This window comes from Cyprinus carpio, chromosome A16 (assembly GCF_018340385.1).
Source record: "Cyprinus carpio isolate SPL01 chromosome A16, ASM1834038v1, whole genome shotgun sequence".
NCBI classification, from domain to species: Eukaryota; Metazoa; Chordata; class Actinopteri; order Cypriniformes; family Cyprinidae; genus Cyprinus; species Cyprinus carpio.
The window spans coordinates 1,843,533-1,869,239 of NC_056587.1; the positions used below are offsets into that span (position 1 = coordinate 1,843,533).

The 25,707-nt window shown below is 37.1% G+C and overlaps 2 protein-coding genes across 3 annotated transcripts in view; one reads left to right on the plus strand and one right to left on the minus strand.

The window, feature by feature from the left end:
• Positions 1–1,131: 1,131 nt before the first annotated feature.
• On the minus strand, positions 1,132–11,243 carry LOC109087681 (neuronal pentraxin-1-like). Its single transcript, XM_042771989.1, has 6 exons — positions 10,893–11,243; positions 6,165–6,959; positions 4,517–4,967; positions 3,818–4,068; positions 2,536–2,715; positions 1,132–2,149 (listed from the first exon to the last, which is right to left on the minus strand). The coding sequence occupies exons 2-6, from the start codon at positions 6,744–6,746 to the stop codon at positions 1,940–1,942; spliced, it is 1,674 nt and encodes a 557-aa protein (XP_042627923.1). The 5' UTR covers positions 6,747–6,959; positions 10,893–11,243; the 3' UTR covers positions 1,132–1,939.
• Positions 11,244–16,276: 5,033 nt separating this feature from the next.
• Positions 16,277–25,707, plus strand: part of zgc:158689 (uncharacterized protein LOC791177 homolog) — a 19,761-nt gene continuing 10,330 nt past the window's right edge. Inside the window, exons 1-8 of one of the 2 annotated variants that reach the window (XM_042771990.1) lie at positions 16,277–16,575; positions 19,554–19,635; positions 20,155–20,230; positions 20,427–20,513; positions 21,927–21,988; positions 22,293–22,364; positions 22,983–23,120; positions 25,344–25,496. In XM_042771990.1, coding sequence (XP_042627924.1) covers positions 19,588–19,635; positions 20,155–20,230; positions 20,427–20,513; positions 21,927–21,988; positions 22,293–22,364; positions 22,983–23,120; positions 25,344–25,496 — 636 coding nt within the window. In that variant the 5' untranslated portion in view covers positions 16,277–16,575; positions 19,554–19,587. The remainder of the gene's footprint in view (positions 16,576–19,553; positions 19,636–20,154; positions 20,231–20,426; positions 20,514–21,926; positions 21,989–22,292; positions 22,365–22,982; positions 23,121–25,343; positions 25,497–25,707) is intronic. The other variant, XM_042771991.1, reaches the window with a different exon arrangement.

Consider the following 25,707-nt stretch of genomic DNA (forward strand, 5'->3'; position numbering starts at 1 on the left):
TTTCTCTCCCGGCTTCTGATTGGCCACAGAATGGTACAGATTGTTGAAAATTCATGTAGCAAAATGAAAACTCAGTTATGGTACACTGGTGCCAATCAACTCTAATAAACAAAATGGATAAAAAGACTTTCACGTTGTGTGTTTTAATGATTGCTGGTGAATCATATTAATCTCAAACAAGAGAAATATTTGTCTTGTTAAACCTACAAAATAGAAACTATGAATATTCAGCCTCCGTCTCACGAGAAGCCTGTTTTATGTTGGTATTTTTTTTGTTTTTTAAGTTGCAATTTTGTACTGATTTATAGGAAAATTACTGTTTTTATTTACTGATTTTCTTTTTCACTGATATACTATGTTTTTAATATTTTGATTTTTTTTTCTTTTTCACTTTAATTTCAGTTAGTTTTAGCAATTGTTTGTCTTTAGGAGGTTTTTTTTTTTTTCAGATTTAAATTTTTTTTTCATATTCATGTTATTTGCTTATTTAAGGTTTAGTTTTAGTACTTCATTAAACTAGACTAAGATTCAAAATGTTTCCTTGGCAACTAGCTGAAATAAAGTAAGTATATTGTATTTCAGTTAATGTTTATTTAATAATATATATTTTATGGTTTTAGTGAGCATATGAGCAACAAATATTTGCCACCAATTCACCAAAATAATTGCTTTTTTTTTTTTGGTAGTGGTTTTTTTGCGTGATTAGGGCTGTCAACAGATCGAAGTATTTGCATACTTTTTGTAAATAACCTGTTATTGTTCCTTTAAAAGTACCTTTTGTAGTAAAACTACTGTATATGTGTAAGATGTCCTTTTGGGTGGGTGACATTTGGATTTACAGTAAAGATGGCTTTGGAAACCAGTTCAGCGTGACGGGGATCATGGCAAGCAGCACTCTCGTTTGCTTTAGAGGATGTAAACATCTGTGTTTGATTGTTGTAATGTCCTCCATGCAGTCTAAACATCGGTCTCCCAGTGGAGGATGTACATGCACACAGTAAGTGTCATGTTTTTCATCCTACTTGAGCCTGAACACTTCACTTTGGAAATGCAATGAAAAACATTTACAATGTTATGCAAAAAGATTTCAGAACTAGTCAGAAATGATGGAATTGATATGATTATTTTTTTTTAATTCAGTCCCTTTATTGCCTTTCTGCTATCAAAACTGTAAACAAATGAAAAGTTAAAGAGAACAGTAAATGCATATTAAATTCTGATGCACAAACATTAGTGGAATTTTTTTTTAAACAAATTAACAGTAAATTAAACAGTAGATTAAGCTAAAACACTACAACACTTAATCTGAAACTAAAGACATATCAAAAGTATCAGAATAGCTGCTTATTTAGCTCAGCGTGAGTTGGCTAAACATTTTAACATGGACAAGTACAGGCAAACCTAAGAAATACTTATTTCTTAATTAGAAAAACCATGTACAAACACAACAGCAGCGCGTGCGCGACTCTTCTCTTTGGTTTCGCTGTATCTTTAGATTCTTCTTACAGTAAAAGAAAATCAATCTGCTCAAGCAGAGCCTCGAGTTTTTCAGTTTTCTATTTTTTTACGTCTACATTTATAGCACTTCTGTCTTCACATTCTATTCTTGATCTATGGTTTCTTTCCAAGTTATGACAATATGTCGTGTACTTGTATCTAACACTGAATGGCACTGAAGGGCCATTCATAGAATAAGAATAAAAAAAAAAATAGTTTAGTAAGAAAATATTCGCTACACAAAACACTGAAACAATACAAAACAGGTCCGTGCTGAAATCCTGGAGGTCATGGGGTCATTCAAGTTTCTCATGTAAACAGAAGGCCATATTTTTTGAAGTGATAATGAATGGATTTTGCATTAAAATCAGGTTAGGAGTCGTCAGAAGCTGATGTGGAATCACTCTGCACTCGGATGCTTGTGATGGGATCGTCCTTCTCTTTAATGGCAGGGGTCAAAGGGGTATTTGGTGACCCCACCGTGCAGCTCCACCTCTGACTCCGCCCAGGCGATGATGTCACCGGTCATGTGACCTCCGCATGACGCCAGGCTGTAGATGTCATGCGGTGTGAGAACATGAGACCACATCTGAACATCTGAGATTTCACCAACGAACGCCTGCGTCGCGTCGAAACGGCCTCCCAGGGTGTCCTGGAGATCGGGGAATATTATATTAGCAGCACTAAACACATTCAGCATCATCAGCTGAGAATGAGTTTAGTGTGTCATACATTTGGATTGTTAAGCAATTACTTCGACTTGAATAACTTTGTACATAAAGTCAACATCACGAATGCCACTTTACTGGCTAGTAGTTTTTAAAAAATATTATTTTATGATTTGAAGTTCACTACAAGTCTTCTTTCAATATAATTAAGCACACTTGTTTTTCCACAAGGGTTTAAATATCATTCAGTGCTTGTGCCGCAGTGCTAGTGTGTTGTGGATGGTGTTGCTATCCACGTGTTCTTGGTTTTTGCTTCAATATGAGCAGTCTGTGGTTTGAGTTTGTTGATTGGATGCTGTCTGTATGTTACCTGTTCCTGTCCCAGTATGAAGACTCCTCCAGGTTTGATGGGATGCCAGGGCGAGAGGTTTTCTCCTGAGCCTCTCTTCACTCCGTCCTGATAGGCCTCCCACAGTCCGTCCCGCGTCGACCACGTCACACACACGTGGTGCCATTTACCATCACTCACCGAGAGCGGCAGGGACACGGCCTGTCAACACACACACACACACACACACACACATACACACACACACGCACACACACACACACACACACACACACACACACACACACACACACACACACACACACACACACACACACACACACACACACACAGATCAGATCCTGTCCTTCATTTGTCTAGTCAAAAAATCCTTAAGGAATGTGAACTGAGCTGATTTTTGGAATTTATTTCCTAACTGAATCCTCTGTGTTCCAGCTGGGATCAGATATGAGTCCTCTAAGACTCACGTAAGATCCTGCTGGATGAACTGAAATTCCTACTGGATTTTTGAAGTCTTATTTGATACCTGGAAATTTATTAAATATTGAATATTATTTAACAGAGCCGTCTAACTAGAGTTACAGGAAATCACAGGAGAGCTGAAGGAATTTTAAAACCCCCAAATATTTTAAATTCTTTTTAAAGTCTTAAAGAGGGACACTATTATTGGGAATGATTGCACTACGTCCCAAAGTTTGGAGTCAGTAAGATTTTTATTTTTATTTGTTAAAATTAATACTTTCAATTAGCATGTACGCAATAAATTGATCAAAAGTGACAGTAAAGACATTTATAATGTTTACAAATGATTTCTTTTTCAAATAAACGCTGTTCTTTTGAACTTTCTATTTTTCAAAGAAAAATCCTGAAGAATAAAATGTATCACAGTTTCCACAGAAATATTGTGCAGCACTGTTTTCATCATTGATGATAATCAGAAATGTTTCTTGAGCAGCAAATCATCATATTAGAATGATTTCTGAAGATCATGTGACACTGAAGACTGGAGTAATGATGCTGAAAATACAGCTGCACATCACAGAAATACATTACAGTTTACAATATATATTACAACAGACATCCCTTACATCAAATTTAAATAATATTTCACAATTTTACCTTTTCTAATGTACTTTTGATCAGATAAATGCAGGTTTGGTAAGCAAAAGAGATTTATTTAAAAAAAAAAATGTAAAAAATCTTGCCAACCCCAATCTTTTCAACTGTAGTAAGAATGCAAAAAGAACATTTTCAGTGCATTCCTTTATGACTCATGTGCACATCCTTCCTCTCTTTCACTCACCCTGTCATCGACCAGCAGCTCCATGGGGTTGTTTCCCCACTCGATGAGCACCAGCTCGTTGGCCTGTCCGGGCACGGAGTAAGAGAAGGGCGTCCCGAGCCCCGGGCCGATGCCAGCCTTCATCCACAGACACAGCGTGAAGGAGAAGATCTCGTGCAGCAGCGTGCGCTTCACACGACCGTACATGTAGTTGGTCCTCATGGGGAAGCCGATCTGGAAAGCTTCCGTGGGTCTGCTCTTCTTTCTAGAACCTGTGGAGATGATACGCAGCGTCTTACTTTTTTAATTAGATTCATCTACCAATTTATGTTACTGATTTAAAACAGTTATGACCAGTCTTGAAGAAGAAAGAAATATGTCCTAGTGTAACTAGTCTAATCCAGACTCAAAGAGGAGGAATGAAGACAATGCAAATTTGTCAGAATATATTAATTATTTTTTTTTTTTTTTTTTTTGAGAGCTTATCTTAATACTTTATGGGATCTGTAAATTGTATAAATAAATTTAAAGTCAATAAGTTAATTGTTTATTTAATTTAGTTAATTTATCTACCAGTCCTAATCATCTTGACCAAAAGCTGTCAGGTCCATCATCCAGCTAATGCACACACTAGAGCATCTAAGGACCGAAACCGGCCTGATTGCTGAAGTGGTCTTTAAGCAGGGTCCTCCAGCAGAGTTCGTCTATATTCGCTCTTACCCGGGTCAGTGAGCCTGTGCTGCAGTTGACTGAGAACCGCGTCCAGTTTGCTGTGGACTCCACTCTGTGCTTCTCCGTGACCTTGTAGGTTATACGACAACCTCTCGAAGCCGTGATCGGAGACTTTGTTGTCATGGTGACTGCTGTCTCGGTGTCCGTTGTCATGGCTGTTGTCGTCATGGTGGCTGTCGTCGTGGTGATCGTCGTCGTGGTGATCGTCGTCGGGGTGATCGTCGTCATGGTGATCACTGTGGTCGTCATGGCCGTCGTGGTCTCTGTCATCATGATGGCTGTAGTCACGGTGACCGTCATCCTCCTCCTCCTCCTCATGGTCAGTGTGAACGCTGGTAAGCGATGCAGAATGGTGCTGCATCTGGTGCTCCAGAGCGCTGATCTTCCTCTGCAGGAGGTCCTTCAGTGAGCTGGAGTAGCTGCTGGAGGTGTTTCTCGTCTGCCAACACAACCACAGCAGTCTGAGAAAAGGCCTGCTCACAGCTGAACTGTCTGCTGCTGATCTTGGTAACAGCTCCTAACTACTTGCTCACCTCATATCTTATAATATTTGATAAACTGACAGCCAGGGTGATTTTCATTACCCTGTTGAAACACATTTCTACACATGTTTTACATGTTTGAAAGCAAGAGGAGCAGTGTCCCATCAGCTTCATCTCTCTTTGTTTTAAAAATGGTCACACCTTGGTTGTTGGCGTCATTTTTGAGTGTATTTGTTGTTGTTGTTTAATAAAACTAACTTCTTTGAGGTAGTAACAATAAAATGATGCACTTTAGGGGGATTTGGGTTATTTTAGGGTTTATTTTAGATCATTATAATCTTTTTTCCCCTCTTAATCGCTTCTATAAAGCCAATATAAGAATATATCATGTATTTTGGCAAGATTCCTGCCATCTGGTGAAAAAAAATAATAATAATTTACTTCATACTTGATTGCATTCAAAGCTTTTTTAAGGGTCTTTCCCATTAATTTCCAATGGTCAGGAAAATTTTGACTGCAAACAGTCAAGTTTATGACCTTGAAGTCCAACTAAATCCATTTTTTCCCCCAGTTTGTTCGGATTGCATTATTAATAATCAATATATATTAATTATATATTATATGAATCAGGGTCGTTATAGTTAACTAAAACTAAAACCATAAAAACATTTTACTTTAAATAAATGTTAACTGAAATAAAATATATTAAACTTATTTTATTTTAGCTAGTTTACGTGTCTAATTTTCATTTAGTTTAACTTGTACTAGATTAAAAAGTTCGTCAAGACAAACTTTAAGTTGGCTTGAGAAAGCCTGAACAGAAAAGTTTAGAAAGTTTGAAAAGTTTAAGAAGTTTAAGAAGTTTAATAAAGCAAGTGATTAACATATTAATAGCATGTTTCTAGCATGATTAGCAAGCTACTAATAGCTAAAAAAAAACATATAGACATATTTAAAAGCAACAAAAACTAATAAAAATGTCATCAAACTGGATGACAGCAAAACTTGAGTTAAATTGAGTGGAATAATGGCAATATTGTTTTGCCGATGATGTTTTGCAGCACTAACACTGTTATTTTCCTGTTTTTTACTCTGAAGCAGCTTTGAAGCCGTCTGTGTTGTATAAAACGCTACAGATGCATGTAAATGTGTACCTGCAGGTTGTCCAGCCGTTCTTTCAGGCTCTGCAGCATCCTGCTCATCTGCTCCGGCGTGGACGAGGGTGAAGGAATCTCTCCCGTCACGTGCTTCTCGCTCAGCGCAGCTCTCCCACCGTGATGCCCTCCGACCCCGTCGCCGTAGTGACCCAGCTCCAGCCCGAGGTGTCCGGTGTCGGGGGCCGCGGGGTAGGCGTGGTGGGCGTGATGGGCCAGGTGTGCGGGTGTGTGGCTCAAGCCCTCGCACAGGTTCAGTTTGGCGGTGAGCTCTCGGATGGTCTCCCTCTGGTCCAGGATGGTTTCCTTCTGCTGCACCAAACTCTCCCGCAGGTGCAGGATCGTGGCTTTGGCCTCCTCCGACATTCCCCACCAGCCGTTGCTGTTCCCGCCGTGGTGTCCGCCCGCTGTTGGGAAACACCCGGGATCGGCATCAGCGGGAATGGGGGTGCAGATCAGACGAGGATGAGGGTTGTAGTCTGAACCCGGCATTCCTGTCCCAGCACACACGGAAAAACAGATGGCACAGAAGAAGAAGGAGGAGAACAGCCATTCACTCGGTCTTGAGCTTGCTGGATGCATTTTTGTTGGATGAATGCTTACGCTTTATCCTTCAGTTATTTGATGTTTAAAGCTTCTGGATCTGTATCTTCTTTAGTCCGTCTACAGGATTGCACTCGTATCTGTCTCTTGCTGCTCACGGTGTCTTTCTCAGCCTCCTCCGCCGTTCAGAGACCGTGTGCATTCACATGTAATCCGTCTGCTCTTGCCTCTTCGGAGAGGCTCATCTAAAGCCTGGAGAAAGAAAGAAAGAAAACTCTTGTCATTACAAGTTTTCTTAGAAGACTGGAAGATCTTTAATTTTTAAATTGCTCTATGACCAACTCTGATATATCTTTATATGTAATTTCATAATTCTTTTTGTCTTATGGTTAAAGCTGAATGTACTGGCAAGCATTTATGGTAAACTAAAATATACTTTAATGTCATTTCTATTGAAACTTGTAGCTCAGATATATTTGCAATTGCACATTTGTAATGATGAAGCTGCAGTTAAGTGCATTTAAAATATATGAACTTTAAATGTAATATCAAATAACACACCACAGTTAAAATGATAATCAAGTACTTTACATGTGCTTCAGCACATCAAAATAAGTGCACTTCTTTAAAACACAACAAAGGATTATTAAAACAATGATTTAAAATGCACTTTAATTTTAGCATTTAATTTGGCATTATTAGAAAGTGCACTTTTTAAAAGTGTGTCTAAAGAAACAAGTGCAGTCTTTTATTTAATCAGTTATTTTAAAAAAAAATACTTGTATGCACATGTGGTACAATTAAGTGCACTTCTTTTTTCACGTCTATGACCCTTATGACCTACGACATTACATCTATTGCTATTACATACAATTTTAAGCTGTTTTAAGCGAGTGCAATTAATACACAAGAAATAACATATTATAAATGGTACATAAATACATTTCCACCACATGCCACAGTTGATAGATCTGATGCCATCCATCCCTACTTCTATTTTCTGCTTAAAACAAGACTCCTGTTTTAACCGAACAGGATGCTACAGGAGATCTATCGGTAGCTTTAGTTTAGGGATCAGTTCTCATTGTTAACTAGTTGCTTATTAGCATGCATATTACTAGCATATTGGCTGTTTATTAGTACGTATAAAGCACATTTTAATGCCTTATTCTGCATAAGCATATTTAGGATCCCTTAATCCTTAAACCCCATACTTAAACTTAACAACAACCTTACTAATTAGGATTTTATTGAGGAAAAAGTTGTATTTAATAGTTACTAGTGAGAATCTGTCCCCAAATTAAGATGTGACTGGTCCTTTATATGATACTCAATGAATTTTTTTACTCTCTAGTTTTTCTAAAAAGCATTTAATAATATTTCAAAGAAACCCAAAGACTAATCTGAAGAACCTGTAATGTAACACCAAGAACTCCTTCAAAGAAGGTTTTAAGAAGGTCGCTCCAATTAAGAGTCTGGGATTATCAGTTCCTTGAAGCTACTGAATTAAGACATTAAGACAGGACAAACATTTACGCCCGCACAAGTGGAAGTGTGCACGTCAGAGTCTCTCCTAATGAGGATAAATCAAGGAAAGAGTCGTCACCGAGGGTCTGCAGAGGATCAGGGTGTGTTTGAGAGAGAGAGAGAGTGTTATGTATTCAGGTCTGTACTCTATCTCTACCTGCTGAACTTTGCCCAGTAATTGGATTAATTAAGTCCTTGATGGCTAACAGGAAGGCAGCTGGGAACTGTAGAGTATTAGTAGAAAACAGATGCAGAATTTAATAAAGTGGGTTTAAAACAGAATGAAATTCTGCTGAACTTTCCAGAACAAACATGTACAGTAAGCATTTGGGGTAATACCAGACACATTCAAATATATTTATAATCAATGTTTTAAATGATAGAAATATAATTTATTTGTATTTTTTTTTTTTTTGTTATATTCACTGAAGTTTAATTTTATGGATTATGCTGGAAGAATGCATCATTTATAAAGTCTTTAACTGAGCCAAACAACAGTTTATAGTCAACAGATTACAATTTTGATGTCAGTATTTATGTTTAGATATTATATTAGTTAAAATATGGTGGATGTTTGGGATCCTGTTTATCAAAGTTCAGATTTGTCGAGATGGCTGTTAATTGTTGTGTCATTATTGAACTTGAGAGAAAATTGTACAGTATTTCACCAAATAATCTGAAATAAGCAGTTGTGTTAATGTTTGTTACTATGGAAATTCTTTTATTCTGTTTAATTTCATTTCAGTAAATTACTCTTCCTGTTAAATTCCAATTCAATATCTAGGTTTGGGTTTAAGGATTTTTTTTTTTTTTTTTGAGATGCAAACAATATTGTGATGCTTTCTGGCTAAATTCAGATTTGTTTTGATGGCTGTTAACTGTTGCAACATTACTGAATTTGAGAGATATGTCTAATAACTTATGTGCTGAATGTCTCTGAACTGCACTTGAGTACTCTTTCTGCCATTTCAATTCCAGCTTCAATTCAACATCGAGCTGAGTTTGGCCAATTCCATTCAAATTCCTTCTTGTGAATTGAAAGAGAGACAGAATGTGACCCTGGAGCACAAAAGCAGTCTTAAGTCTCTGGGGTATATTTGTAGCAATAGCCAAAAATACATTGTATGGGTCAAAATTATGCAAAAAAACATTGGGATATTAAGTAAAGATCATGTTCCATGAAGATATTTTGTAAATTTCCTACCGTAAATATATCAAAACTTAATGTATGATTAGTAATATGCATTGTTAAGAACTTCATTTGAACAACTTTAAAGGTGATTTTCTCAATATTTAGATTTTTTTGCTCCCTCAGATTCCAGATTTTCAAATAGTTGTATCTAAGTTAAATATTGTCCTCCTAACAAACCATACATCAATGGAGAGATTATTTATTCAGCTTTCAGATGATGTATACATCTCAGTTTCCAAAAATTGACCCTTATGACTGGTTTTGTGCTCCAGGGTCACATTTATACAATTCTGATTCAAATAAATCCAGGCCTCACAGTCTCTCCATCAGTAACAGACAACTTAGATTACAGTTCATGTGGAGTTTGTTTTTGGTTCTGTTTTATTAGCCAATATGAATAATAAGAGCACACACAACTTCAGTCAGGATATCTCACTCATGAGTTATGAGCTGCTTGACCAGAACTGGACTCCACGGAGCGTGTGCTTGCGTGCACATGTGTGTGCGGGAAGATCATGCGTGTCACGAGCTTAGAAAGCGAGACAGATGGCAGCCGCTGAGAACAGCGTGAAGCCGCTTCCCCGGTCTCTCAATCCGCACTTCATCTCGGTTTATCTTCCTGTCTAAAGGCACATGATTAGCCTGATTGTCGGGTTTGAATGAAGGCAGAACTTTAAGTCAGACACATGCAATGCAGTTTAATGCGCCTTCTGCTTAACTGCATGTTACTGACATTTAAATGAAAATGTATTGCAGTTTGAATTAATATTAAATGTAATTAGTTGAACTTTAGTGTGTTTTTTGACCCATTTAAGTATAGGATTACTTTTATAGTTGCAATTTTAAATGTATTATTTAATTATATGCTACATTCAAAATTATAATCAGCATATGCTTTATTGTATTAGTCAACATATCAAAATAAGTGTACTTTAAAGCACAACACAAGATTATTAAAACATACCCAAAATATACTTTAGAGTAAGTATATATATATATAAAGATCACAAAGATCCTGGAAGCTTGAGTGAGATATTAACAATACCAACAAAATCAGTATTACAGTCTTGATTAATGCAAATGTTTGAAGCATTAACTCCTCAAGTACAACCACAGCACAATTCATAAAGAAAACATCTGATGAGTTTTAAAACATGAACATCTGTTGATCAAATTAATAAACCATGGACTCTCTGAAAATAAGCAGCTAAGCAAGCCGATTTAATTCTCATGCATAACACCAGCCATAGAGCAATCCCTCACAGACCCTGCTCATGAAATATAATCAAACAGAGTATGATATAAAGAGACGTCCATCAGTGTCTTTCACACTGTATTAGATCATCTCCGTCTCCTCACTTGTGCTACAGATCTCAACAAAACACAACAATCCACAAACCAGACACAAGCAGTGAGAGATCCATGATAAACCATCTCGGATGCGTCTGTTAGAGACAGAGACTTACAGTAAGAGTGCAGATGCTGTAGTAACATCATTTGTCCTGATCTTCTGTATTGAGGCTGTTTGGATGTGTGGACTCCTGCAGGTTTGTCTCTGTGTTTGTTCTGTTCTGTGTCAGTCACCAAACAGCTTGTAAGGGACTTAATCCAGAAGAGTCTCTTTAACACGCGCCTCCCCTCCGCTCCTCTCCTCCTCTTTTCTTCCACCTCTACCTCTTCTCTTCTGCAGTTAAAGTCTCTTTTACCCAATGCTCTATACCAGTCTAAAGGCCTCGAGAGTTAGTAATATCATCAGTTTCACTGTTGTGTTTAAATGCCGTGATGAAATGTTTTGGGATGTGCTACAAAGACCTTTAGATTTGACAAAGTAGACAATAGACAGCGTGACCGAAAGCACTAGTGACAAGGCTTTTGTTTCGCATTTTTATAATTAGATTTATTTTTAATAGAAAAAAAATACATTATTAGCATGAGAATTTGAGTGAATAGTTTAATTCCTAATCTTGTTTGTCTAATAAACCTGGTATTGTATATTATGAATGTTGTTGGCTCTTTGATCCTTTAGATGCACTGTAAAAATTATTTTAAATGTTTATAGCATATTTTACAAGAAAATGCTTTTTAACTTTTTCTACTTCAAAATGTCTTGTTTAATTCACTTTATTACTTGCTGTTATATTGTAATTGTAAATCCTTCACCATTTTATAACTGTAATATTAAAGTTTTAATTGATATTTTAATATTTTCTTTTTTCATTTTAGTTAAGTTTAAGTTTTTTTATATGTATATATATTTTCTCTTTTTTTAAGTTTATTTTTTTTAAGCAATTTTTTTATGGTTTTAGTTTAAGTCAACTATAATATGGTCTGTGACAAATTGCTTTTGTTCCTTTTTGTATGCCGTTTTGGATAAAAGCGTCTGCTAAATGCGTAACTGTAAATGTAAGTGACAAATTGCACTGAAGCAACAAGAACAAAACCTGATGATCATGTTCTTCAGCATGGTTTGAGATAATGATCCAAAGAGTTTCTTCTGATCTGTGCAAAGAGTCACATATCTGATAGATCTGATTAGTGACCCAGACATTTCTTAGTCATAGTCAGTTTCGCAGCTGTTCATCTGTATCAGGAAGCTCCTCAGTCTTTCCTCCTCTCTGGAGGCCATGTTGTGCCACATGCTGTCACGGGTCTTAACAAGATAACCGGCCTAATTAAAGTCTGAGCAGAATCCAGCGCAGCGGCCACCGAGACAGATGGACGCTGATTGAGGTCAGAGGGAATATGCACATACACAAAGCACAGAAAGACTGGGAGAAAGGTGATCAGGACAGACTTTGGCTCACACTAGCGACTCATTAATTACTCTCCTCTAACAGACAGTTAAGAAGATCACTGCGCATAAGATGAAATATAGCAATGCACACTATCCTGTCATAATCCACGAACCTCCTTTATTCTTTGCCAAAACAAGAAGACTTAAGACTGGGTAACAAGATGAATGCTTAAGAAGTTAGTTTGTCATTCTATACTCAGCATAATAGAAATAGAGTGTATTTTAATTGCAGTTCAAGTAGTTTGGTAAATTAACATCATTTAATCTTTTTTCAGTTTGATGATTTGTTGATAATAAAGACAGTGAAAGCAAACACAGATTTACCATAAATGTATCATTTTTGCAGTGTATAAAAGTTCTTTGTTCTACATTGTAGCCTATAAAGTTACAGTAAAAGCATACACTACTGTGTATAAAGGTTTGTGGTCGACTCTGTAAGTTTATTTTATGGTTTTGAAGTCTCTTATGCTCACCAAGGCTGTGTTTATTTGATCAAAAATAAAGCATAACAGTAAAACTGCAAAATATGAATATAATTCACTGTTCCCTTTCATAGGTGCACATCGATGCTGCATCAGCAGCTGATGCTATGAGAACACCTCTCAGCTGTTTCAGCCTTGACTCGGCTCCTTTAAAGGGGACATCGGATGCAGAATTCACTTTTACATGGTGTTTGAATTTTAATGTTTGTTGGCAGTGTGTGTACACAACCACCCTATAATGATAAAATGTACCGGAACTCTCTACTGAGATTTCCTCTTGTGCAACATTCTCATGACCTTCAGGGGTGTGTCCAAGAAGCTCTGACCTCTACCTGACCTGCCCCTCAGATCTTAACCACCACTGATCAGAGATGAACTCCACAGACCGTTCTTCTAGGGTTGCACTTATGCACTTACAGGTGTTTTCTGTTTGCACATTGTTATTTCTATGTCCAGCGGTGTATATATCTAGTGCATGCAACCTTCCTTGAAGGAGCCAAATCAGCAGCATTAGTTAGTAATTCGTTTTTGCATGTCTTTGTGTGTGTCATATGACTGAAGACTTCTTCATCCTCAGTGCACAATAGCGTCATATACAGTAAGTCAGATCCGTGCTGACGAAGAGTGAAGGAGAATTAACCTAATGTCTGCGCACACAACCCTTGAGTGTGAGGAGGATATACGGCATTATGATAAACCACTGAATCAATCATAGCATTACCTTAACTCACCTCTTGAGTGAGTGTATCATGTACTGTAAGAAGCAGTGCTGTAAACATGCATGTATCTTTTACAATAAACTACACAAACACAGTGATCCAGCAGTCACCTCCCATGTAGGTTACACACACACACACACACACACACACACACACAATGTTTTAATGTTTTTATTTGATTACCAAAAATGTTTTTATCATCTATTTTGAAAACAGTTTTTGCTACTGAAATCACGATACTTTATTTTGTTGCAGGATTCTAGGACTCTAAATCTTTTGCAACATTATATGTAGATTTTGATGAATAAATTTATTTATATTTTTGAATGGTAGTGTATCAGGGTTTCCACAAAAATATTATGCAGCACAACTGTTTTCAACATTGATAATAATCATGAATGTTTCTTGAGCAGCAAATCAGTATATTAGAATGATTTCTGAAGATCATGTGAATAAATTACAATTTAAAATACAGTACAACAGAAAATGTTTATTCTGAATTGTAAAAATATTCATGCTTTTGCTGAATTTTTTTTTTTTTTTTGAATTATTATTATTATTTTAACTGGACCTTTTTCTCAAAATGTTATAGTTTCTGAAATATATCACCTTGGATCTGACAACTTTCCCACGTGACAACTAGCCCTGTTCCCTCCTGTAACTCTACTGTACATTCAGTCTTGTCAGGGTGTTGAGGTGAGACTGAATGAGTTTGATGGCTGTTTTGGAAAGACTTTAATCTCAGGCAGGACGCCAGCTAGAGCGACAGCAGCGCAGACATACAGGAGCTCAGTTTGCTGTCTGCTGAGTTCTGAGAAAGATGATGTCCTCACTTCCGTCTGATGCTACAGGAGACAGAGAGTCATCCGGTTACTAGGCCAGACCCTGTGTCACTTTATCTCTGCGTGTCAGTGTCTAACACTGAGGTGTGCGGAAGCACAGGGACCAAAAGAGATTTCTACTGAAAAACACACAACAGGCTTACACTGAAACTCACATATACTGACTGACGGACCGGTGGAAAAGACACTGAAACTGAATCTGTGAAACTTCCCGCCGAGGGATTTTTATATCACACATGCTGAATCTATATTTTGTCATAAAATGAACAAATTATTGAATAAATGAATAAAATACATTTAAAAGCTGTACCACTAAATGGCATAATATTTGTGTTGTATAGACAAGACTGAAGTCGGTATTGTTGAATAGTGTGTGTTATTTAAGTTTTGGGATAATGGTTTGATTCTGTCTCAAACTCGTACAGTAAGATGGATATACAGTATATACCACTGGTCCCAACCCTGGTCCTTGAGGCACCCCAACACTGCATGGTTTGCATGTATCCTAATCAAACACACCTGATTCAGTTCCTCAGCTCGTTAGCAGACTCCAAGATCTGAAACTGGTGTTTAGTGCTGGGGTGCCTGCAGGACCAGGGTTGGGACCACTGTTATATACAACACCCCATCAGTTATATTCTGGTCTATATTGCCATCTGTTGGCGCAGTTGTGTAACTTAGAGAAGGTCTTTTGTTATGTCGAGATCACGAGAAAGCAAGAAAAAAAAATATTAATGATCTATGGCATCTTAGGACTTCCGTAGTCACATGACTCTTCTTTCACAAATGGCTCAAACAGTGGCATGTAAATGGAGAGAACCATGCATATTCAGAAGTATAGTTATTAGTATTGTTAGTATTGTAAGTTAATCATTAATTTACGGATTTCTATTGAGATTTAACTTCATAAAAAGACGGAAGACAGTTCTGCGCTATTTATTTTAAGTTATAACAAACAGCAGCTAAATATAATTACTAATATAATAAAAAGAAGAAAAAGAAAAAAACATTTCTCCAGTTTCCATTGTCAGTGTTTAGGTCATAAACGCATGTCATCTTATTACTTTAACAATTTATTTTGTTCTTTTTCTCTTCTTATTTTTTTTTTTTTTTTTTATCACAGCATATAAAACATTGACAGTTTCTCTTTCGTCAGCTTTCTACTTTTTAAGCTAATCTCGTAACAAATATTAAGGCTGAGGTTTTGGATCCAAACGCAAGAGGGCAGCAGAGCTCACTCTGAACTTCAAGATACAATCTTTATTATTAAATTTAAATACTTTTAAATTACTCAGTTACTTTAAAATACTTTGAATACTCATTTTAAAAATATAGCCGCACGCAGCGATCATCATTGTCAAAGCAATGGCTCATGCGTATCTTTAAAAAAATACTAAAGTCCTAATTATATTGTCTAATTTTAATTAGCAAGCGGTATATTGAGTTATGTCTGGCAACAGAACAAATCAGGGCAAACCCTTTTTCACAGCACTGCATTGACTATATATCTGTGTTGAAGAACTTTACAACAAACATGTATTTCATTAGTATATGTGTGCATCTATAGCTGAATATGTTTTATAATCAATAGAAAACACCTATTCTTTTGATGCTAATATTTACTTTAAATAAGTGCATTGCAAGAAAAAATGCAGTGCTTCATTTTGAGGTAAAGTTGAACTGGTTTTGCATGTGTTTAGATGGCTGTGTACATTGTTTTGAAGCAATTACATTAATTTGTAAAAAAGTGTCAAATCAATTGAGAAAAACTGCTAAATGGAGATTCTTTACAATAATTTTGTTCACTTTTCCCTCTTAAAAATAAAGGTTCTAAAAGGGGATTTTCACAGGGATGCCACAGAAGAAACTTTTTTTTTTTTTTTTTTGCACATGCCTCTTCTTGAGATTGTATTCATGGAGTTAAAAGTGAAGTGTATGTGTGTGTGTGTGTGTGCGTGCGTGCGTGCGTGTGTGTGTGTGTGTGTCCCGTTACCTCATTGACATTCAGTCCCAGTGAGACGCAGACAGAGAGAGAGGAGACGCTGTCCGGGACAGAGACGGGGACCGAGCCGCTCGAGACATTTAGAGCGGAATGAAGAGTAGAGTGTGATGTGTGTGTGATCTGAGGAGCAGGGGGCAGTGAGTGTGTTATGGGCTGGATCCTGTGAGGGCTTCGGGAGACACAGGGCGAGGGGTGAGGGGTGGATTCACTGGGTCAGACAAACTCACACTGACTACCCCCACCACTGAAGAAGAAGAGAAGAAGAAAAAACCCCAGACAAAGCGCTGGGGAAACGATGAACAGTCAAAAGGTAGGAGAAACCCTCCACATTCACTTCATAATTCAATCAAACTAACAATCTGCTACAACAGTGCAACAAGTGCCATTCGATAGAAACATTCGAATGCGATCATTGACCTACTGATGGACGTGACTGCATTGTAAATTGATAAAGTTGCATTGCTCACTAAACTTTGATATTTTTCAGCTCGATGAATTGTTTTGCTTGTTGTGAATTATTGCATTATTGAAATGTCATGTTCATATCATCTCATCACGTGTTTTCGTGTTTTTCTTTGTTTGTTGAGTTGGATGTATTTGATAGCTTTCTGTAGCTCAGATTTCATCTCTGTATCATTGCAGTAACATCACTTTATTCACCAGCACTCACAGAGAACAAAATAAGAGCTGGGGAAAAAACTAGAGGCACCCAATTTTATGTATAGTAACAATTTAAAGAAATTCATTTATTTATTTGATTATGGAATAGTGCAAAAATATGCAGTGACACAATTATATCTTCAGTGAAGAGTAAAGTTTAAGTAGAAATACATTCTGTTTCTGTGTGGTGTTAGTCGTAAAGATTTATATTCCTAAATCTTATCATGTGGCTTGGCTTTGAGGTCATCTACTCTGAAAAGCTGCAGGAATGTAACTTTTAGCGGATGCACTCACTTAAAATGTACAGTCTTTAATATTCAGATGACTTATGTTACACTCGGAGCTGCTGACACATTTTGGTCCAAATCAAATGCATTCAAGAATAGAAATGTCCCACCCTCCAGTACTTGTTTCAATAGAAATAGCAAATCATGGTTAATAGCTGTGATGTAAACTATTTGCAAAAAGAGATGAGCCCTTGTCACTGGGGCAGAGCCCTTAAAGGGACAGCTTTGTGCACTATTTATCCCTGACAGGTGTGTAGTAGTAGATATTACTTCTCTACTAATATGCAGATCTTAGAGCTAAATAAGGTTCAGTGATGTCACTTTAAGAGCACTTCTATTCTAGCTAACAGAGAACGTTCTCAGAACCTTGTCTGATGTTTTTTTTGGCAAAGTTCTCCCCAAGATATGAACAAATGCTCTTGCAGTAACATTAATGGAACATTTGTTTAAAGTTATCTGGTCTTTAATAATGTTCGGAAAACTTTAGCACAAAAACATTGTTTATAGTCCTTGTGTAGCTCCGCCCCTTTCATCGAGTCTTTAATGACACTCTAAGCATAATTAAGTGTCATGACTTGAAGGTGAATCATGTAATGTTGGTAATAGCTGGTGAACTCTGAGTCAGTCATCTGCTCTCGGTGTGTATCGAGGCAAGAGAAGCGGTGAAACCAAGTGTTGTGTGATCAGAATGTCTCACTCATTCTTGCTCCTAATCTTCCTCTAATGACACACATGAGAGCGCTGGCGTTCAGAGCTGAGGCTTTATGTGATGGGTGATCCTGACTGGAATCTGTGATTGGAGATCTTTCCAGAAGGAAGCTGTGTGTGTGCAGTGTTTGTTCTCTCGAGCTCGGGAAGAACCGCTCTCCTCCAGGCACGGGGACATGTCAGACTCAATTTCATGAACTTTAGACATTCAGTAACAGTGTATTAGGACGGCTTTGGCCAGACTCAGACTAGGAAATCTCTCGAGGGTCACTAACAGGGGAGGTCCTTATTTTGAAATTCAGAAAATTATGAAGTGAAGGCTTATGTGTAGAAAAAAAAAAACTATCAAGGTAAAAACTCCATGAAATGTTTTGTCTAATAACTAAATTGGTGTTATTCGAGTAGAAATTTTATGATTGAATCCATATCAATTGCAAGACATTTTCGTGGCATTTTCAGTTAGATATTAGATATGCTAGCGGAATGAAATAGATTAATAGATAATGTTTTAAAGCGTGCCCTGAATGCTTGAAGTGAAGTGATATAATAAAAGTCAGATATATCGAACATCCTTTACCTGCATACACTCATGTCAAATATATTAATAATACACTACTGTATGCATCTCATTGCAGTACATTACTACATCATTGCCCAGCTCTTTATGTAAAGTTGGATATACATAAATAAAGCTTCATAGCAAATCTCAGCTGCTTTATTGCTTGTATCACAGAATGTAAACTATATTATTGTCCAGCTCTAATCTGATGAATCCAACTATAAGGAAAGCAGAAATTAAGATATTTTAAACATTAGCATTATGATTTAAAACATTGTGTTGTGAAAAGCACTGTACAAATAAATTCAAGGTCACTTGATAAAAGCAATGCTGCATGCCCTTATTTTTGTTTAAAATCAAAACGAGTTAAACTTCTGCAGAAAAAAAACGAATTCCTTCCTAATTCCAGGAAGGATCACTTTCTGTTGATGGGGTTTGGTTGAGATATCTAGAGCTGTCATGGGTTTCCCTGTTACTGACACTATAGCATGCAGTGATACTTTACACTGTTATTTTGTGGCACTGTGACACTGGTTTCCTGTTTTTGAATGACAATATCCTTATGAACAGCCATACAAAAATGGTTTGTCAAGACAGCTGAGGAGGATCCTGATGAGTCCAGACTTTGAGATAAACTGAGTCTGGCCTCAACCACACAGCGCCTGACCTCTCTAATGCTCTTGAGCTTGAATAGAAGCAAATCCCTTCAGCAATGTTCTAACATCTAGAGGAAAGCATTCCTCAGACCAGTGGAGATGTTGTCACAACTTCAGTTAGTTTCAGTGTTTTAGAATGAGATGTGATCGAAACATTCTAGTTACAGTTTCACCTAAAAATTACCATTCTGTGATTATTTACTCATCCTCAAGTTGTTACGAACCTGTATGAGTTTCTTTCTTCTGCTGAGCACAAAAGAAGATGTTTTGAAGATTGTTGGAAGCCAGTATGGAAAAAAAATACAATGGAAGTCAATGGCTGCCGTGAACTGGTCGGTTACCAGCACTCTTCTTTAAGGCAGAAGATCTCTAGCTAATGCTAATCTTCTCACGTTCTTGCTTTCTTCCTGACGTCTAGAAGTGAGGAGAACTGATCTGGAAAGAGAAGCACAATGTCACGGTCAGATGAGGTCAACAAGATGACAGAAAATGTCTACAAGGTATGTGTTCAGTGAAAGGGGACAATAAAAACACAATCCAAGATGATAAAAGGAGACCTCTTTTAAAGAAGACAGCTTAGAAATGTAATCTTTTCTTTGTGTTTGTTTTTTCATTCACACATTTTGTGTAAAAATACAACAAATAATTGACATAATGAAAAAAATTAATAACCTCTTTATGAATCCTCTATATTATATAATTTCCTGTCTTTCTTGCCAAATAACAAAAAAAAAAATTGTCAAGCAATGAAATTGTTTTTGTTTAATCACTATATGCGTGTCTATATGTATATGTATATTTGTTATAAATATAAAAAAAATACTTCTGTATTTCTTTTTTTATTATTTTTAGGAAAAATAAAAAATTACGGCAAAACACTCAATTCTTTTTTTTTTTCAAACTGTTTAAACCACCTAGACTAAAGGTATATTTCAGTCATTGTGAATTGTATTTTTAACAGTATTTTGAGTAAAAATAAAAACCTCATGTATTGTATGTGTTGCTGATTCTGTGTCCAGGGCATTCTGGACCAGTTCAACCCCAGTCTGAAGAATTTTGTCACCATGGGCAAACACTATGAAAAGGCTCTGACAGGTCAGATATCATTATTTAATAGTTTACTTCCTCTGTTATGGGCAAAAGTCCACTGCAAATCAGTGTGAGCTCTGATGTATGTTCATCAGCAACAATCATGTATTCTGTAGCACACAGACTGATGCACACACACTCTCTCTCTCTCTATGTCTCTCTCTGTCTATGTCTCTCTCTCTGTCTCTCTCTGTCTCTCCAGGCGTCACAGTGGCAGCGAAGGGTTATTTTGACGCTTTGGTCAAACTAGGAGAGCTGGCCAGTGACAGCCAGGGCTCAAAGGAACTAGGTAAGACACTTCAGACCCAAACACAGTGGATATACCAGAAAGATCTGAGTAAATAAATGTCCTCAAAGATAAATAATCTCTCAAACGGATTGTGTAGTCAGGTTCACAGCCTAGTCACTGCAAGTACAGTATACTCACAGCACATCTGCAATTAAAGGACTGATGTTGTCATGTAATTCCACTTAATTATTTCAAATGAACTGGCATAAAACAAGAGAGTTTATGTTAGAACTAAACTCTTTTTTATGTTTTTGAGAGATAAGTAATGCACTTGAAGTGACTGTTATGAGTGATTTATTTGAAGGGTGTGATGACTGGAGGATGTGTTTAGGACAGAAACAAGCTGTTATTAGACAAGACTGTTGTTTCAATAAAAGCGCCAATGTTGCAATATGCTAATTATGTTCTAATGTCATTATGTTAAATGGCCCAAATCTAATTTTGTAATTACAAAGTGTGTTTGCACTGCAAACTACAGTACATCATCAATAAGTGCCTCAATGTTGACTTAAAAAAAAAATATATATAGAGAGAGAGACAGGGAGAGAGAGAGAGCGTTCCCATGATTTAGACCCAGTGTTATTTTAGTATCATTGAATGTTTTTAATTTTAGTAATATTGTTGTGTGTTTAATTTTAGTTTTATTTTAATATTTCTATTTTTAGTTTTTTCTGAAGCGACTCTTCCGGCAGAGTAAAGTTTGTTTTTAGTAATGTTTTTGTGTTTGTTTGTTAGTGTTGAGTACTTTGCGTGAAAATGTTAGTAAATATAACTTAATTGTTATGAACGCGTGAAAGTAAGTGATTACAGCAGAAGAGAATGAAGAGGCGAGGTCTGTGTGATAAAATGGAGATGAAGAAAGTAAGAGAAAGCGAGAGAGGGGCGAGAGAGAGAGAGAGAGGTCTTTGTTGAAAGATTAACAACACCACATGATCTCATTGTGCTGCTGAAAACAGCGGGGGAGGACGAGCGGGAGGGAGGGAGGGAGGACGAGAGAGATGCCAAGCCGCACACACACTGTTGCTCAGTCAGGGATAAAGAAGGCCAACGTCCACAAAACCGACAATAAAACACACCACAAATTCACCCTCAATGAAACACAAGAACGGACAGACAATGCCACGCATGTCCCATCCTCTGAAGGAAGAAATCACTCTTTTCAATTTTGTTCAGACAAATAAATGCACATACACCACAGCCTACAGTTTACACCAGTTTTTATTAAATGAACATGCAGCTGTTACATTATAGATCGATCTGTAGAATGAGCCTAATGTGAGCTAGATGTAGTCAGGTTCATGTGAGTGAGATGGCATTATCGGTCGTGTTTGATAGTACGTCTGTAAATTGTGATGGCTCTCGTGCTTTGAGTTTTTCTGATTTTCTGTATTTGACGTCTTCATGTTGATTCAGGTGACACGTTGTTCCAGATGGCAGAGGTTCATCGGCAGATCCAGGTCCAGCTCGAGGATGTGGTGAGTACACAGCAGTTTAAGTACAGTGTAGTACTCAAGAGTGTTTCTTACTGGATAGTGACAAGTCAATTACAAGCACAAAGTTCTGCTTAACAGCTTGGCACAGTTGTTCATTTTGCATTTTTGCATGCACTAGAACTATCAAAACACTTCATATGATCACATAGATGCTGTTGTGCTTTAGTGTATGAAGAGTTTCTAAAAAGTGACCTGAGTATTGAGAAATAGGTGATTTAGAGATTATAAAAAACTGTAATTTACACTCCCTGAGTTTGACTGAACGCTGTGTTTTCTGTCTCTGCAGCTGAAGCTGTTTCATTCAGAGCTGCTGTCTCAACTCGAGCAGAAACTGGAGCTAGACATCAAATATCTGACCGTGAGTGGACACTTCTGTTTAAAGGGATACTCCACCCCAAAATTAAAATTTTGTCATTAACCCTCTGGGGTCGACTAACGCGGATACATGTTTTGTGGCATATTCTACTGATAAGATGATTTTCACATCATTTTGAAGCTAAAATTCTAGGCTACAAGCTCCATGTTTGACAGTCTTGTGAACAAATGCTCTGTATGTGTTTTATGACCTTATTTCAGTGACTTCAAAATTGTAGTTTTTCACTAACCATGCATAAACGTTGTTTTCTCAAATAACTTAAATACATGTAGAAACAGCGCATCCTTGTGGCGCAGATGACAGGCCTCCCGGTTTTCATCCAAAATATCTTAAATTGTGTTCCAAAGATGAGCTTTTACGGCTTGGTAAAATAACATGGGGTTAAGTGATTAATGACAGAATGTTCATTTCGGGGTGGAGTATCCCTTTAACTAAACAACCTACTGAATTTACTAAATAGTGGAGCTCAAACAAGTAAACCCAGAGTTTGTCTTGTAAACACAATGAATCAGAAAAGATTCATATGGGAATGAACTCCTCCTCCTGAACGCTCTGAAACTTACCAGAAACATGATATACTGCATGAAAACCTTTGTCCAGGGAACGCTGAAGAAGTACCAGAGTGAGCGGAAGTCAAAGGTGGAGTCCATTGAGCGCTGCCAGTCACAGCTGAAGAAGCTGCGGAGGAAGAGCCAGGCTAGTCGCCATCCCAACAAATATGGAGACAGAGAGATGCAGGTACATGTTTCTACACTCTCTGAATGATCAAACTTTGCTGTGTCACACACGATCTACTCCATGCCTTCAGCTGTCTGAATGATACTTTAGACTTTTTTTAGTCAAAGCTCTTTCAGTGTAATTGTACAGAAGTCCTCCTTCAGCTGGAGCTTCTGGTGTCAGATCTTGTCTGATTTTGATCAAGTAAAGGTCAGAATAACTGCAGTAATATCTCCAGATGAACTCTTACTGGACTGAAGCAGCTCAGCTTTACTTGATTCTCCATCAATCATGTTTTAGAGTCTCAAATCTGATCCTCAGGATCTTCTGAGGAGCATTTCTTCATCTCTCAATCATCATTGGATTGCATTGCATTATGTTTGGATCATTTAAATCTCATCTTACTGAGACACATTATTGCAGATATAGAGCGACGACTGATATTTATATCATTTTACTTACAAGCTATCAGCCATTTTAACATCAGTATCTGCACCAAATTGCACATTTTTGCTCAGTTTGAGCCTGATGTATCAAAAATGATAAACAACTAAACTTTTTTTTAGATTTGTTCAAAAAGTTCAATAAATCATTTAATTTCATTCTGACTATTATTTCATATGTCAGCCTTTAGAGGGTTGAAATCAAGTTTAAAAGACATACACCAATAAATGTAATGCTTGTATTTGTGTATTCTGTACACTTTTATGCTGAGTGCCGCGGCAGTGAATGAACAGTAAGTCACTTGGATTAAAGCGCCTGCTGAAGAACTGAGTAATTGTGTAGCTTGCCAGTTCTTTGACTGCTGTGTTGTGTTCATTACTGTCTACAGTCATTTGTAGTTTGTATGACTCATAATGGCCGATTGAGCGACCCAGTGTCCTACATATTAAAGCTGATTTGTGAATGGAAGACTTTTCCTCCATGTGTGAACAACAAGTGTTTGTTTGAGCATGTGTGTCCTCTGCACGTGTTTGTTCAGGAGCGAGTCTGTCTCTGTTTATGTAGACGTGAGCTACACTATCACGAGCATTAGTCTAAACATGTTTTCTGGTCAGAAGGAGAAGGAACAAGTCATTTCGTTTGAGATATGGCAGATATCCGGCACCGCTGATTCGGGGCCAGTAAAAGTAACACTGAGGCAGAGAAAAACAAGAGAAGGGAAAATGATGAAGTAAAACAGGACTACAGTCTGAAAGATGTTAAGAGAGGAAAATACTGGAGATTTTAAATGAAAAGATCAGTAAAAGGAACATCATTATGGTCACAGAATTTTATTTTGGGTGAACTGGTCCTTTAAGACAGGTTTTCCCAAATGAGTTGAAAAGCAAATAATTAATTATATTGACTGTAACATTAAAATAAATAAATGGGGCTGCATGATAATTGCAATATATATTAGTGCAATCATCAAATCAAAAGCTGTGATTTTATTAAATAATGTAAAGTAGTCTGATGTGCTGTGTTTGAGAGTGTTCATGTACACACGAGCAGCTCGTCATTCACTGTTTTCAGTATCTCTGGGCTTCTCGGCTCATAGTAAACACAGCCACCGTTATCTCTACATTTGGGAACACAATGTGCACTAGGTGTACTTTAGTTTACAACTCTTCCAACATTTCTGTGGACAGGAATTTACAGCATTTCAGCCACATTCCGCCAAAATAAAAGCTTGAGAATTTAAAATGTTAAAAGTGGATGTGCATGTGGATTTCAACGCTCGGAAGTAAAAAACTAAAATCAGACATCATTTTGAAACTTATAGTGTAAATTAAAACTGTTACTATTTTTATAATTATCACTTACTCATTTTTTTTATTTTACAGTACAACTGTAATTTACACGCTGTAATATGTTTGTTTTAATTTTTAGAATTAGTTAAAACAATAATGATAATAATTATTAATATTTTTTTTATTAAACATTATTATTATAATTATTAATGTTAATAAAACTAATAAGAGGTTTGAGTCTTATGTTAAAATCCAGCTCAAAATAAAACACTTATTTAAAAAAGTTCAAATATTATTTATGTACATTATGTTATATCACAATTAACCAACATAAGAGAACCGTGCATTTACAGATGTGTTGTTTAATTATTGAAAGATTAACTCAAAATCTAAGGAGGACTTCAAGTGAATATTTTATGCTTTTAGTTGGTTGTTTTACATTCCAGTCCTGCTGTACGTTTTTCAGATTCTGTTTAAAGCTGATTCTATGTAAACTCTCTCACTGTTACAGTATGTGGAGCTGATGAGTCGCCGGCAGGGTGAGTTGGACTCGCTGGTTGCCGTTGGTTACCGCTCGGCTCTGACAGAAGAAAGGCGGCGCTATTGCTTTCTAGTGGACCGTCAGTGTTCAGTCACCAAGATCCTCACCAACTACCACTGCAAGGTAACCCCACAGATATCAGCTTCAGGCAGCTAACTCATGCTGTGGAGGACTAGCAGACAAAGCAAAACTCCAAAAAGTACCTATATGTACAATTCACTGCAGCTTCCAGCTGAAACATGTGTTTTTCTGATGTGGTAAACATGCTCGGTACCGCACCCGGTGCAGCATTACATTTGTGATGTGAAGCGCTCAGGTACGAGTCTCATGAAAC